Source organism: Mus caroli, chromosome 11 (genome assembly GCF_900094665.2).
Source record: "Mus caroli chromosome 11, CAROLI_EIJ_v1.1, whole genome shotgun sequence".
NCBI lineage: Eukaryota > Metazoa > Chordata > Mammalia > Rodentia > Muridae > Mus > Mus caroli.
In genome coordinates, this window is record NC_034580.1 from 102572387 (window position 1) to 102584311 (window position 11925).

General features: G+C 48.4%; 1 protein-coding gene across 1 annotated transcript in view; it reads right to left on the reverse strand.

The window, feature by feature from the left end:
- The window catches only part of Pecam1 (platelet and endothelial cell adhesion molecule 1), a 60025-nt gene that overhangs the window by 15357 nt on the left and 32743 nt on the right, over nucleotides 1-11925 (reverse strand). The window contains exons 11-13 of the mRNA XM_029483560.1: nucleotides 10232-10296; nucleotides 8748-8810; nucleotides 909-965 (exon numbers count right to left, since the gene is read on the reverse strand). Of these exons, the coding sequence (XP_029339420.1) occupies nucleotides 909-965; nucleotides 8748-8810; nucleotides 10232-10296 (185 nt within the window). The remainder of the gene's footprint in view (nucleotides 1-908; nucleotides 966-8747; nucleotides 8811-10231; nucleotides 10297-11925) is intronic.

Genomic DNA, 11925 nt, shown 5'->3' on the forward strand with positions numbered 1-11925 from the left:
CCTGGCTGTCCTGGAACTCACTCTGTAGACCAGGCTGGCCTCGAACTCAGAAATTCGCCTGCCTCTGCCTCCCGAGTGCTGGGATTAAAGGCATGCGCCACCACACCTGGCCCCCTCACCATCTTTTAAATACAGTTCTCATGTACATAGCCAGGTTGTTCTTGAACTTTATATACAGGCAATGGCCAAAGCTTGCTTTTCTAGTTCTCCCCGCCCTGTGCTTGGATTACAGGCCTGTACCACCAGGCTCAGCATCCTGTCCTTTCTGTACATGTTTATTGTTAAGCAGTTACATACCTCCCCTCCCCCAACCTTCTTTCTGAGTCACTCCTCTCTGAGATTTCTTCTACAAGTTAATCAACCCAGTCTGCTTATTCCTTGCTGGACTATCTCATTTGCAAGGCCTCAGGCAGGAACCCAGGCCTGTAAGAGGAAAAATTGTCCTGCCAGCTCCTTCCCTCTAACCAAAGACTACAGCTCAGTGATGGGAATGTGGAGTCTAGCTCTGGGTGCTCAGAGATGTGCTTCTGTGATCTTGGGCCAAGTGCCTTAGACTGTCTGTGCCTCTGTATTCTTAGGGTAGTAGGAGGGACAGAGTCAGACCCTAATATAAGAGTTGATGCTCTGCTGGGAAGTGGTGTCCCACACCTTTAATCCCAGCACTTGGGAGGCAGAACCAGGTGGATCTCTGAGTTTGAGGCCAGACTGGTCCACAGAGTGAGTTCTGGGACAGCCAAGGCTACACAGAGAAACCCTGTCTCAAAAAACCAAAAGCGGGTTTTGGGGGATGGTGATAAAGAGTTGATGCTCTCTTTGGCTTTCCCCCACCCCTCTGCCCACTCTCAAGGCCCCATTAGTGATTCTAGCACAGGCCCTCCCACTCTGGGAATCAGGGGCCCCTCACTCACTAGGGTCGACCTTCCGGATCTCACTGTACACCGTCTCTGTGGCTCTCGTTCCCAGAGCTGGAAAGGGAACCAGGCACAGGTCAGTAGCTGCCTTGGAGCCCCAGGCTAGCCCACTGCTGTACCTTCCCAACACCCAACGCTGCCCAGTCGAGAAGCCCCACACCGAGTATATCTTCATTCCCCAGCTTCAGAAGTTCAGACCTAACCAGAGGCTCCTAGACACCAAAAGTAGGTCAATAGACCACTGTGTGAAGAGCCCGGCTGCAGGAAGACTCTGCACAGACCCAAAGTCCCTAGCACAGTCACCCACCCCCCTTTCCCTGCCACAGAGACCCTGTGTCAGCTGCCCTGCCAGGACCTGCCCATCAGGGCTCTGCTATGTACAGCCTCACAGCCACCGGGGGTTGAGGAGGGTGGATCCCAAGAATTAGAATTGGATCCTGAGGTCTGGGTTGGAGTCTGGCATGAGCAGCAGCCATACAGATCGGCTGGGACAACAGCCACTTGCAGATAGAGCTTGCTGAGCTTCCTGCCTCTGGTGTCAACATCTAGGCTCACTACAGAATCTAAGTGAAGCACCCTGGGGCCTGGCCTGGCATGAGTTTGTTCTGTGTTGGGTTTTTTTTGTTTGTATTGTTATTGTTGCTTGAGACAGTTTCATGTAGCCCAGGCTGGCCTTCAATTTGCTGGGTAGCCTAGGCTGGTTTTGAACTCCTGATCCTCCAGCCTTCACCTCCCAAGTACTGGGATTATAAACCTGCACCATTACACCTAGGTACACGGTCTTGAACCTAGGTTCAAGACCACCTGCATGGTCTTGAACCTATAGCCAGTGTCATAATTCTCTGACTTAGACCTTCAAAATAGAAGACAAGGCTACCTGTTTATTTCATATTGAAATATGTTCAAGGATGTGAATATACAGGTGTTCTGTACACTCACAGAGTATGCACACACTATACATACTTGTACACAGTATCCAGACTCACTCACACAGAGAATGCACTCATGTATATATATATATACATATACCCAGAGACACCGAGGAAGCAGGACAAAACTGGAACACATCCTAGGTTTCTGATGCTTGCAGGGAAGACCAGGAAGTCTCCTTGCACAGCTGGATGGGTTTGGGCTAGCCCCCTCCTCTGCCATCTCCCTCAGAGAGCCTGAGATGTCCTGTCACATACTGTCCTTATTGCAGATGCCTGGGCCCCACATGGATTCTAACTACACCAAAGATACTTTCTCACTTTGCTATGAGGCCACTCCTACAGTGACCTTTTCCTTTCTCTGGACTCTGAGCCCTTCCGTTGCTGACACAGTCCTTCTCTTACAGCATCACCCCAAAGCCACATGCATATATACCCCAATATTTGCATCTTCTGTGCCCTGAGCAGTTACATGGGCTCTTGTGACCCCAGAGCAGTTTGGTGACATTTACCCAAAGCATGCTTGCTTTCTTTGTTCCCACAGTTGTCTGCCCTGGTGTATTCCCAAGGTCTTATAGAGCAAAGGCCCAGCTTAGGCTCCACCCCACCCCACCATTCAGGCTTTGCGTAGTCTTCCAGTCAGTCTTGGCTATCCCTAGCATTGTCTGCAAGGTAATGAAGAAAAAGCACCAGCCCATGCCCTGAAATATCGCCGACCTTGAACTTCAGAAGGTCAAGGCACAGATAGCCCCTTCCTGAGATTTCCTGTCTATGTAATAAGGAGCACGCCACAGGACTGGTAGGTAGGCTGTGGGACTAAAGTCTAGGTTCCTCATTAGACACTGGATGTGGGTGGCTGTATAAATCCTGTATGACAGAGAAAGGCCAGGAGTGGTTCACATCCTCACAGCAGAACTTGGGGCACCCAGAATGATGAAGGCATTGCAGAAGGAATTAAAGTCACTTCCCAAGGCAGGAGTTGGAGGTCAATAAAGTAGCTGAGATCCCAGTTCCCCAGTGTAAAGACATCTGCCTAAGAGAACAGGATCCCATGCAAGCAGAGACTGAAACTCCAGGCATCTCCAAACCTGCTGTGGGGCCTTCTACACACCAAGAGATCCATTCAACGACTGTACACATCTCCTATGTGGCCTCAACCACTAAAGAAGAGAATGTGGATCCGGTTCTAGCTTTCAGGTGCTCTAGGCTTCAAGGAAAGACAGATGTGCCAAAAATGTTAATGAGCTGAAGATGTGGTTCAGTGATACAGCACCAGCTCAGCATGTACAAGGCTCTGAGTTCAAGCCCCAGTGCAAACAAACAAACAAACAAACAACAAACAAATACCACAGGGCTGGGAGATGGCTCAGTGGGTAAGAGCACTTGCTGCACAAACGTAAGAACCTGAGCTGGAATTCTGAACCCAAATCCCAGACAATCTGGGGCATAGCTGTAGGCACCCATAACCCCAGCAACTGTTAGGGGCAGAGGTAAGAGGGCTGACTGCTAGGGCTTGCTGGCTGCCAGCCTAGATCCAGGATCAGCAGGAGACTGTCCCAAAAGAATATGGTAGTGGGAGACAGAGCGTGACACCTGACATAAATTAGAGCCCGTGAGTTCAGAGTGTGCTCAGAGACATGCGTATCCTAACACACAACACACACACACACACACACACACACACACACACACACACAGAGCTAAAAATAACTGTGTGATAACTGCTATAAGATGTTGTCCATAAGAAGCAAGTCTAGACCTTCCTCTGCCCTAGCCTAACAAGGAGCTAGGATAGAAGGGGGATGAATTGGGATAAGGGTGAGGTGAGGGCTGGGTGGGCTGGGCAGCCAAACATGGGTGGGGTTAGCCTGGACATCTTGTGAACTCCACTGTTCCAGGTACCTCTCTGGTCTCCTTGGCAACAGTTTGATATTCTCTGGACCTCAGTGGCTTCAGTCTGTGCCTACCTCAAGTCAGGAAGGGGTGCTTTCCACTTCTAGACTGAGCTGCATGGTCTATGCTTGCCCCTGGTTTTGCCCAGCTCAGTAAGAGGGGGTGGGGGCGGGGGGGCGGAGCAGGGTGCAGCTGCTCACTGCCCTTCCCCCTCTCATGGCTCCTTGGCAGCAGCTGCCTGCTAAAGACTAGCCCAGGCCAGGAGCTGTTTGTCTCTGCTTGTCAGAGGCGTTTCCTGATGGGTCTCTATTTTGGTTTCTGTTTTTCTCTGTGCTAACAGAGAAAGAGACAGCTCCAACGTCATGGGGTTTTCCCAGCAATTAGCCTCAGAGCAAACAGACAGCAAATCGGGATTTAATGAGTTCCTTCCCGTCCTCCTCCATCCGCAGTGACCACTTGGTGAGCTGCCAGCCAGGGTTAGATCTGGACCCGGTCCCCATAGCCTTCTCCAATTGTGTAGGATGAGAGACCTTGAGAACAGCAGATCAGGCTGGCAAGCACTAGTTCATATTTAGTCATCATTGACCTTGAACCCACAAAGCCCTTCTTTCTTCACCTAGCAATCAATGCCCTTGCTTGGGGGAGAACAAGGGGCCAGCACCAGTGGTCCAGACCTGAGTTCCTCACTGTCCTTCTTCAACAAGGAGGAAACACAGCTTGTATCCTCTAAGTTCCTCTTGCCCACCCAAATGACCTTTGTTCTAGAATCTTCCCCAGAGCCCTGACAGGGCAACTAGTGCAAACTGGGAAATGTGACTGATAGCTTGGCTGCCAGGGACAGCTGCAGAATCTAGCGAGGGAAGCCAGAGGCAATTGCCACGGTCCCACCCTATTCTAGGAACTGCCACACTTCCTCTATTCAATCCTTCCACACCCTCAAGAAAGCAAAAGAACACCAGATACAAGGACACTCCCCCAACAAAAGGGAAATGGAGCCTTTCCCAGGGCCAATGATGCTTCCTTCTTCAGCTTTCAGAACTCCCAGCACACACGCGTGCACTCCCATACAAGTATCATGCACAACCCTCAGGCTTCTGCCTGCCCAGACCTGGGCCTGGACCACTGTGGGAGGATGGATTCAGCCTGGTGTCAGAGCCCAGGGTGACAGGCAACTTGAGGATGTTCTGTATAGACAAGAGAGCAGGGATTTGGTCCCCTGTGCCTTGAGCTGTCCGTGTTCACCCACCACGGTAGAATGCAGCAGTCCAGAACAGAAAGGATGGTGTAGCCGGCTCTGATCTTGTCATTCTACCCTTAAGCTAGCACCTTCCCTTACCTCTAGGAAGAAGAAAGATGTTACCTGGCTTGGCAAGCCCAGGATGCAGTCGAAGCCCAGGCTGGACCAGTGACAGTTGATACTGATCACTCTACAGTTTCATCTGTCCTGGCTTGCCTCTGAGCTCCAGACCCCTGAGCTTCCTACTCTTGGGTGTCTCAATGGCATCTTAGATTTAACCCAGCCAAACTGGATCTTATCCTCAAACACCACAGCCGTCCATGCAGTTACTCCAGCAAGAAATGTAGGGACTCTGGCTCCCCAATCCTGGCTGTGACAGATCTCAGATGTGCACCTAGACACCATCCATTGTTGGCACCCACTGTCTCTTGCACAGTGATAGCATATCTGTCTTGTTCTTCTTCAGGCCACTTCCTTGCTGGTCTTGAGTTTGCTTTTGTTTGTATGTATGTATGTATGTATGTATGTATGTATGTATGCATGCATGTATGTATATATGTATGGTATGTATACAGTGGTTGCATGTCTTGGGAGGACTGTGTATGCACATGTATGGAGGTCTGAGAAAGACTAGGAATCTTTCTCAATAGTTCCCCAGATTTGTGACTCTATGGGACTTCTGTGTGTGCATGTATGCATGTGTGTGTGATTGTGTGTATGTGTGTGTGGTTGTGTGTGTCTGTGTGTGTGTATTTCTTGGCTTTCCTTTGATTTCCTCTATTCTGGTTTGTTCATTATTGTATTGTGTTTTACCTCATTTTTTACGGATGCCTGTTTTTTTTTTTCTAATGAGAGAGAGAGAGAGAAAGAGAGAGAGAGAGACAGAGAGAGAGAGGTGGATTTGGTTGGGTAGGGAGCATCTGGGAGGAGTTGGATATAGTGTATGGCTGGGTGGTGGTGGCACATGCCTTTAATCCCAGCACTCGGGAGGCAGAGGCAGGTGGATTTCTGAGTTCGAGGCCATCTACAGAGTGAGTTCCAGGACAGCCAGGGCTACACAGAGAAACCCTGTCTCCAAAACAAAACAAAACAGAATATAGTGTATGAAAAAAAAATCTAGTATCAATACAAACAACAGTTCTTCACCATATTCATGGAGGCTGGATGCGGACATGGCTGGTCTAGCTAGTCAGCTTGCCCTGGGAAGCCCCTGTCTGTTTTTTGAGGAATACTGGAATTACAGGAGGGCCATCACACTCACTCAGTGTTTACATGGGTTCTTGAGACCCAAACTCCAGTCCTTACACTGACAAGATAAGGCCCTCCTTATCTATCCACTGAACTCCTCCCGAGTCCCTAAGAATTTTTTTTTTTTTAAAAGAAGGAGCTCAGAACCAGCCATTGCCCAGCCTGAAGCCTCCGGAAATGTTCTCTTATGTTCCCTTATCCGTTTAGAATAGGACTGAAATCCTCCGGGGCCCCATGTGCTCCAGCATCATCACCCTGTCCTCCTAACTCTATCCTTTCTGTCTCTGCAGACACATGAGCCTCCTTTCTGATGCTTTTGAGATAGGGTCTCATGTATCTCAGGATGGCCTTGAACTCTTGGTCCTACTGTGTCATACAGCTATGCTTTGGGATTGAGTGTGGGTATGCACCACACACCCAGCAACCCTTTCAGACCAAACTAAATGAGCTAGCTAGCTGTGACCTGCCAAAACTACCCTTTCCATTCCCTGGGTCTTTCTAACCAGCCCCACCCTTTATCAACTGCCTACCTTGCAGCTACCGTGCTTACAACCTTCAGCCCCTACTTAATCAATGGCTCTCAAAGAGGCCCTCTTGCATGGCTCAGCGAAGGTCAGAGAAAGCATCCCCTTACTACAGCCCACTCTACCCATCTACAGCACTTACAATCACCTGATACCATCTATTCTTTAGTTTTCCCAGCTCCCACTTAGACTACATGCACACCAGGGAGGGAACACCCTTGCCTTTGTGTCTCACACAGTGGCTGGCATCTTTATGTCACTGTCACTATCAGCTACCAAAATGAGTCAAACGCTTCACTCCAAAATAAAAAAAGACAAGAGCATCAGGCCTTCCACGTGCCCCACCCCTCAGGTCCAGTCAGGACACCACCCATGCCCATACAGCAAAGCACATTAAAGTCTCCAGTCCACACCTCTGACCGGAGGTCACAGGGATGTGCCAGTGGTGTTGCACAGGACATGTCTCCTGATTGGAAAGTTTCACATATATAACTGCTGACAGGGCACTTGGAACCACGCTCGGTAAGAGATGGAAGAGAAACTCCAGAAGTCGTCCTAAATCATCGAGCAAGAGGTGGCTTCAGGACACCATCACCATGTGGCTCCAGCTAATGATTGGCAGGCCCAGCCTGGAAAACTGCCCAGGGTTGCTTGGCTGAGAACCCAGCACAACGCAAAGGCAGACAGATGGCAGCAGTCCTAAGGAGCTTCCCTACAAGGGCCAGAAGGCTTGGGATGGCTACTTCTTTTGAAGCACACAGGAGCCCAAGGGTGGGCCAAGATGGAGAAGGGTTGGGAGATGGGTTTTGTTTCTGGTGTTCAAAACGGCTGAGATCTGCTGTAACCCACCTACTATGTGTCTGTCTCCCAGCACTGAATCAGATAGGGACTTATAGGCAGCTTGCCCTTGAGTGAATCACACACACCTAACAAAAAAAGCTAAGGCACAGATCTCATGTCACACTGAAAGGAGGACTCTACTCTTTCCCCAAACGTCCCCCTAAGGAGGAAAGTCCTCCGTGATGGGTAATCTCCAATTTGACTGGATTTAGAATTGCTGAGGAAGCGCACATGTGTGCACGTGCATGTGTGTATGTGGTCTAAATTGGGCTAATGGAGGTGAAAAGAGCCACCCTAAATGTGGTTGACACATGTCATGGGCTGTGGTTCCAAGTTGCATAAAGAGGACAGATGTAGCTGAGACCCAGCATTCATTGCTTTCCCTGGACACAGTATCTAAAACCTGTCTGAGTTATCATACTTTCTGTGCTGTGAAGAGCTGTATTGCTTCCAATAGCAAAGCAAACAAACCTCTCCTCCCTCAAATTGGTCTTGCCAGGCATTTGGTCACAGCAACAAAGTAAGTAACATATACATCGTCCACACCCTCATCACCACCACCACCACCACCACCATCATCACCATCGGTTGTGTGTGGTAGCAGTGGTAGGGGCTCTGTGCAAATGTGAGTGCAATGCCTGCAGATACCAGAAGAGGACGCTGGATTCCCCTGGAGCTGGAGTTACAGGTGGTCGTGAGCCACCCGATATAGATGCTGGGAACCAAACTCAGTTTCTCTGGGAGAACAAACAGTCTGTGCTCTTAGCCATGGAGCCATCTCTCCAGCCCCATGTTCTCCATTTTATGCATGCATTTGATTGACACACGTTTGGTCCACACAGACAACTGTTCTAGGAGCACAGTGCATCTGGGCAGGGGCTGGCCTCTGAAAGAAGGCCTGAACACTTGGTGGGGGATAGGGAAGTGGCTCCCATAGACTCTTCCAGAGAAGAGTGCTCAGCTCTTAGTCCCTGCCTGGCCCGCAGTAAGTACACAGGGTACAATCACAGTTTTATAGCTCCAGACTTAGGCACATCTAGTAGGTCTATAGAAGACCATCTCCATTCCAAGAGACAATTCTGACTGTACACAGCATCTCATGTGGTATCTACATCTAAGCCCAGAGCCTAATGTGGGCTCGGCTCACTTGGCGAGGGCTGCTTACCTTGGTGAGGCTCAAGGGAGGGCACTTCCACTTCTGTGTATTCTACATCCATGTTCTGGGGGTCTGTTAAAAGAATCACAGCGCTGTGAGTTTAGATAGCACCTCCTCTGGAGGCATCAAACCACACTAGAAACCTTTATTCCGGTCAGCCCTACATTGGTTCGGGCAGCAGACACTGTACATAGCCTCTCTGACTTGTAGAGTGTGGGAGGATTTTCAACAGGTTATTAGGTGTGGACAGCAGCCCAGGATGGGCTCCAGCAGTCAAGGCCTGTCCAGTCTCAAGGCCGTGGAAATGGATTTGAATGCTGTAGGACCAAGCTTACCAGCCTCTAAGTGTTTAAAGAAAATGAGGCATTCTGGGTAACAAAATCTCCAGGTTCTGGGGAGGCACCCAGGAAATTATTTTTTGCTTTCAACTCTGGCTATTGCTGCTGCTGTTCATTGTGTCTGGTACCCCAGGAGACCAGGAGAGGGTGTCAGATCCTCAGAGACTTACATTACAGGTGATTGTGAGTCATTCACTGTACGGGAACTGAAGCTGGATTCTCTGACAGAGCAGCCAGTGCTTAACAGTGAGCTATCTCTCCAGCCCTTATTGCTGTTTCTTCAGACAGGGCCACATGTATTCCAGGGCAGCCCGGACTTGCTACTCAGTCAAGGCTAGCCTTGACTACCTGGTCTTCCTGCCTCCGCCTCCTGAGTGCTGTGACTACAGATGTGACTACGTTTGCGCTGTTTTAAGACCTCACAGAATTAGAGGGTTTTTGTTGTTGTTGTTGTTTTGTTTTGCTGGCAGCTAAAACAGATGGTGTAGCCAAAGAGACTTCACAGAGCAGGTTGGGAGTTTCAGTTCTCAAGAGAGCTGCACAGAATAGAAAATATCTTGACGAGGCAATTTAAGCCAACACCTCCAAGCCTTAGGCAGAAGTAAACTGTCTATTGTTAGTTGTCTTTAAAAAATTTCTTTAAAACTCCACCTCAGCCACCCAAGAGAAACACCCTCCTACAGCACTTGGAAAGCCGGAAAGGTTTTTTTGGTTTTTTTTGTTTTTTTTTGTGTTTTTTGTTTGTTTGTTTGTTTGTTTTTAGGTATGACAGCTTGCTTCTACTTAGGTTAGGAGGCATCACCATTCAGAACACTGGCTAACATCTTTGGAGAAAAAAAATCCGGCCACCTACACTTTACCATTAGGCTCATATAGACAGAGCCTCTATCCAGACAGCTCAGAGTTTCCGTTTCCTTTTCTCTGTGGTTATTTATTGATTTGTTTATTTTTACAGACAGAGCCTTACTAATTTCTATGTAGCTCTAGAACTCTCTATGTACACCAGGCTGGCTTTGATTCCAGAGACCCACCTGGCTCTCTCCTCGGAGTGCTGGGATTAAAGGTATGTGTCACCACAGCACACAGCTGCCCGTGTTTTTTTTTTTTTTTTTTTTTTGAATGTAAAAGTTTCTACTATAATATTTAAATAATTACCTTTATTTTGATTTATGGGTTTTACTGCATCGTTTCCAGAAACATCATCATAACCTGGTTGAAAAATTAACAGGGTGAGTGACAATAGATATCAGTTTCCTGTAACCGTGTGTGTGTGTGTGTGTGTGTGTGTGTGTGTGTGTGTTCGTTCTCACCCATGTATGTGTGTGTGCTCTCACCCATGCATATGTGTGTGTGCACAAGTGTGCGTGTGCTCGTGTGACATCACATGATAGAGGAAGCTCTATCACTCTCCCTCTGCCTTATTTTTTCAGGCAGCGTCTCTGTGAACCTGGAGCTTGCTGATTCAGCAGGACTAGCTCATGATGGAGCCCACAGGGCGTGGTCATTTCCATCTACCTCCCCTAGTACTGGGGTTACAGGTGCTTGCTGTCACATGTGACTTCTATATAGGTGCTGGGGAATCAAACCCAAGGCCTCACATCCACACAGCAACAGCAAACACTTCACCATCTCCCCAGCACCCTCTATAACTTCTAAAACCTCCAGTACTGCTAAGAAAGCAAAGTCTGATTTCTTCAGGTGACAAGTAACTTTGCCTCTGGTCCTGGGTCTCCTCCTTTGTCTCTGTGGTGTGAGCTTTTCCTGCACGCAGTGGGCCCTTCCTCCACTGCCTGGATAGAAAGTACGGCTACAGAGGGGCACTTTCGTTTGAGAGTTATTTGGAATTCAGAATGGTTTGATGTAAGAACTAATTAAAAATGGAGCTTCTGCATTCTAGAAGGGACCAGTCACTAAAATTAAATATGAAAGCTGATGGCCAGCTAACATTGTCTGGTTAGGGAAGTAAGTTGATGAGAATATGATTTAAAGAAATAACAGTGTCTCTGGATTATCACACCAGTGCACACACGCAAAATGAAGTGTGAGGCTTGCTTGGTGGTAATGCCCTTGCCCAGAAGGTGTGAAGGCTTTGGCTCAATCCCAAGCACTATAAAGCAAATAAACAAACAAACAAACAAACAAACATCTTAGCATGTTGTTTTCCTTAGGATATTCTTTTTTTTTTTTTTTTTTTTTAGAGATTTATTTATATATTTATTTATTATATGTGTGTACACTGTAGCTGTCTTCAGACACTCCACAAGAGGGCATCAGATTTTTGTTACGGATGGTTGTGAGCCACCATGTGGTTGCTGGGATTTGAACTCAGGACCTTTGGAAGAGCAGTCAGTGCTCTTAACTGCTGAGCCATTTCACCAGCCCCCTCCTTAGAATATTCTTATATATAAGGTATTATACTATTCTTCAGGAACACATGGTTTTCCAAAGAGTGTTTGTGCTAATCAGTGCTATTATTCAAATCACTTGTTTGTTTTGATTGCTTGTTTTGAGACAAGGTTTTGATACGGAGCCCCCAACTGGGCTTGGAACTCACTATGTAGACCAAGATGGACTCCAATATGTCCATCTGCATCTGCTCCTTCCTCCCCACAGAGTGCTGAGATGTTCAGAGTGAGCGACCACACCTGCCTCTGAGTGACTTTCTCACAGACCCAAGGGTCCTGAGACTCACTGGGCAGCCTCTCTCCTCTGAGGTCTACACCAGAGTGACATCTCAAGCCGGGCAGTGGTGCCTTTAATCCCAGCACTTGGGAGGCAGAGGCAGGCGGATCTCTGAGTTTGAGGCCAGCCTGGTCTACAGAGTGAGTTCCAGGACAGCCAGGGCTATA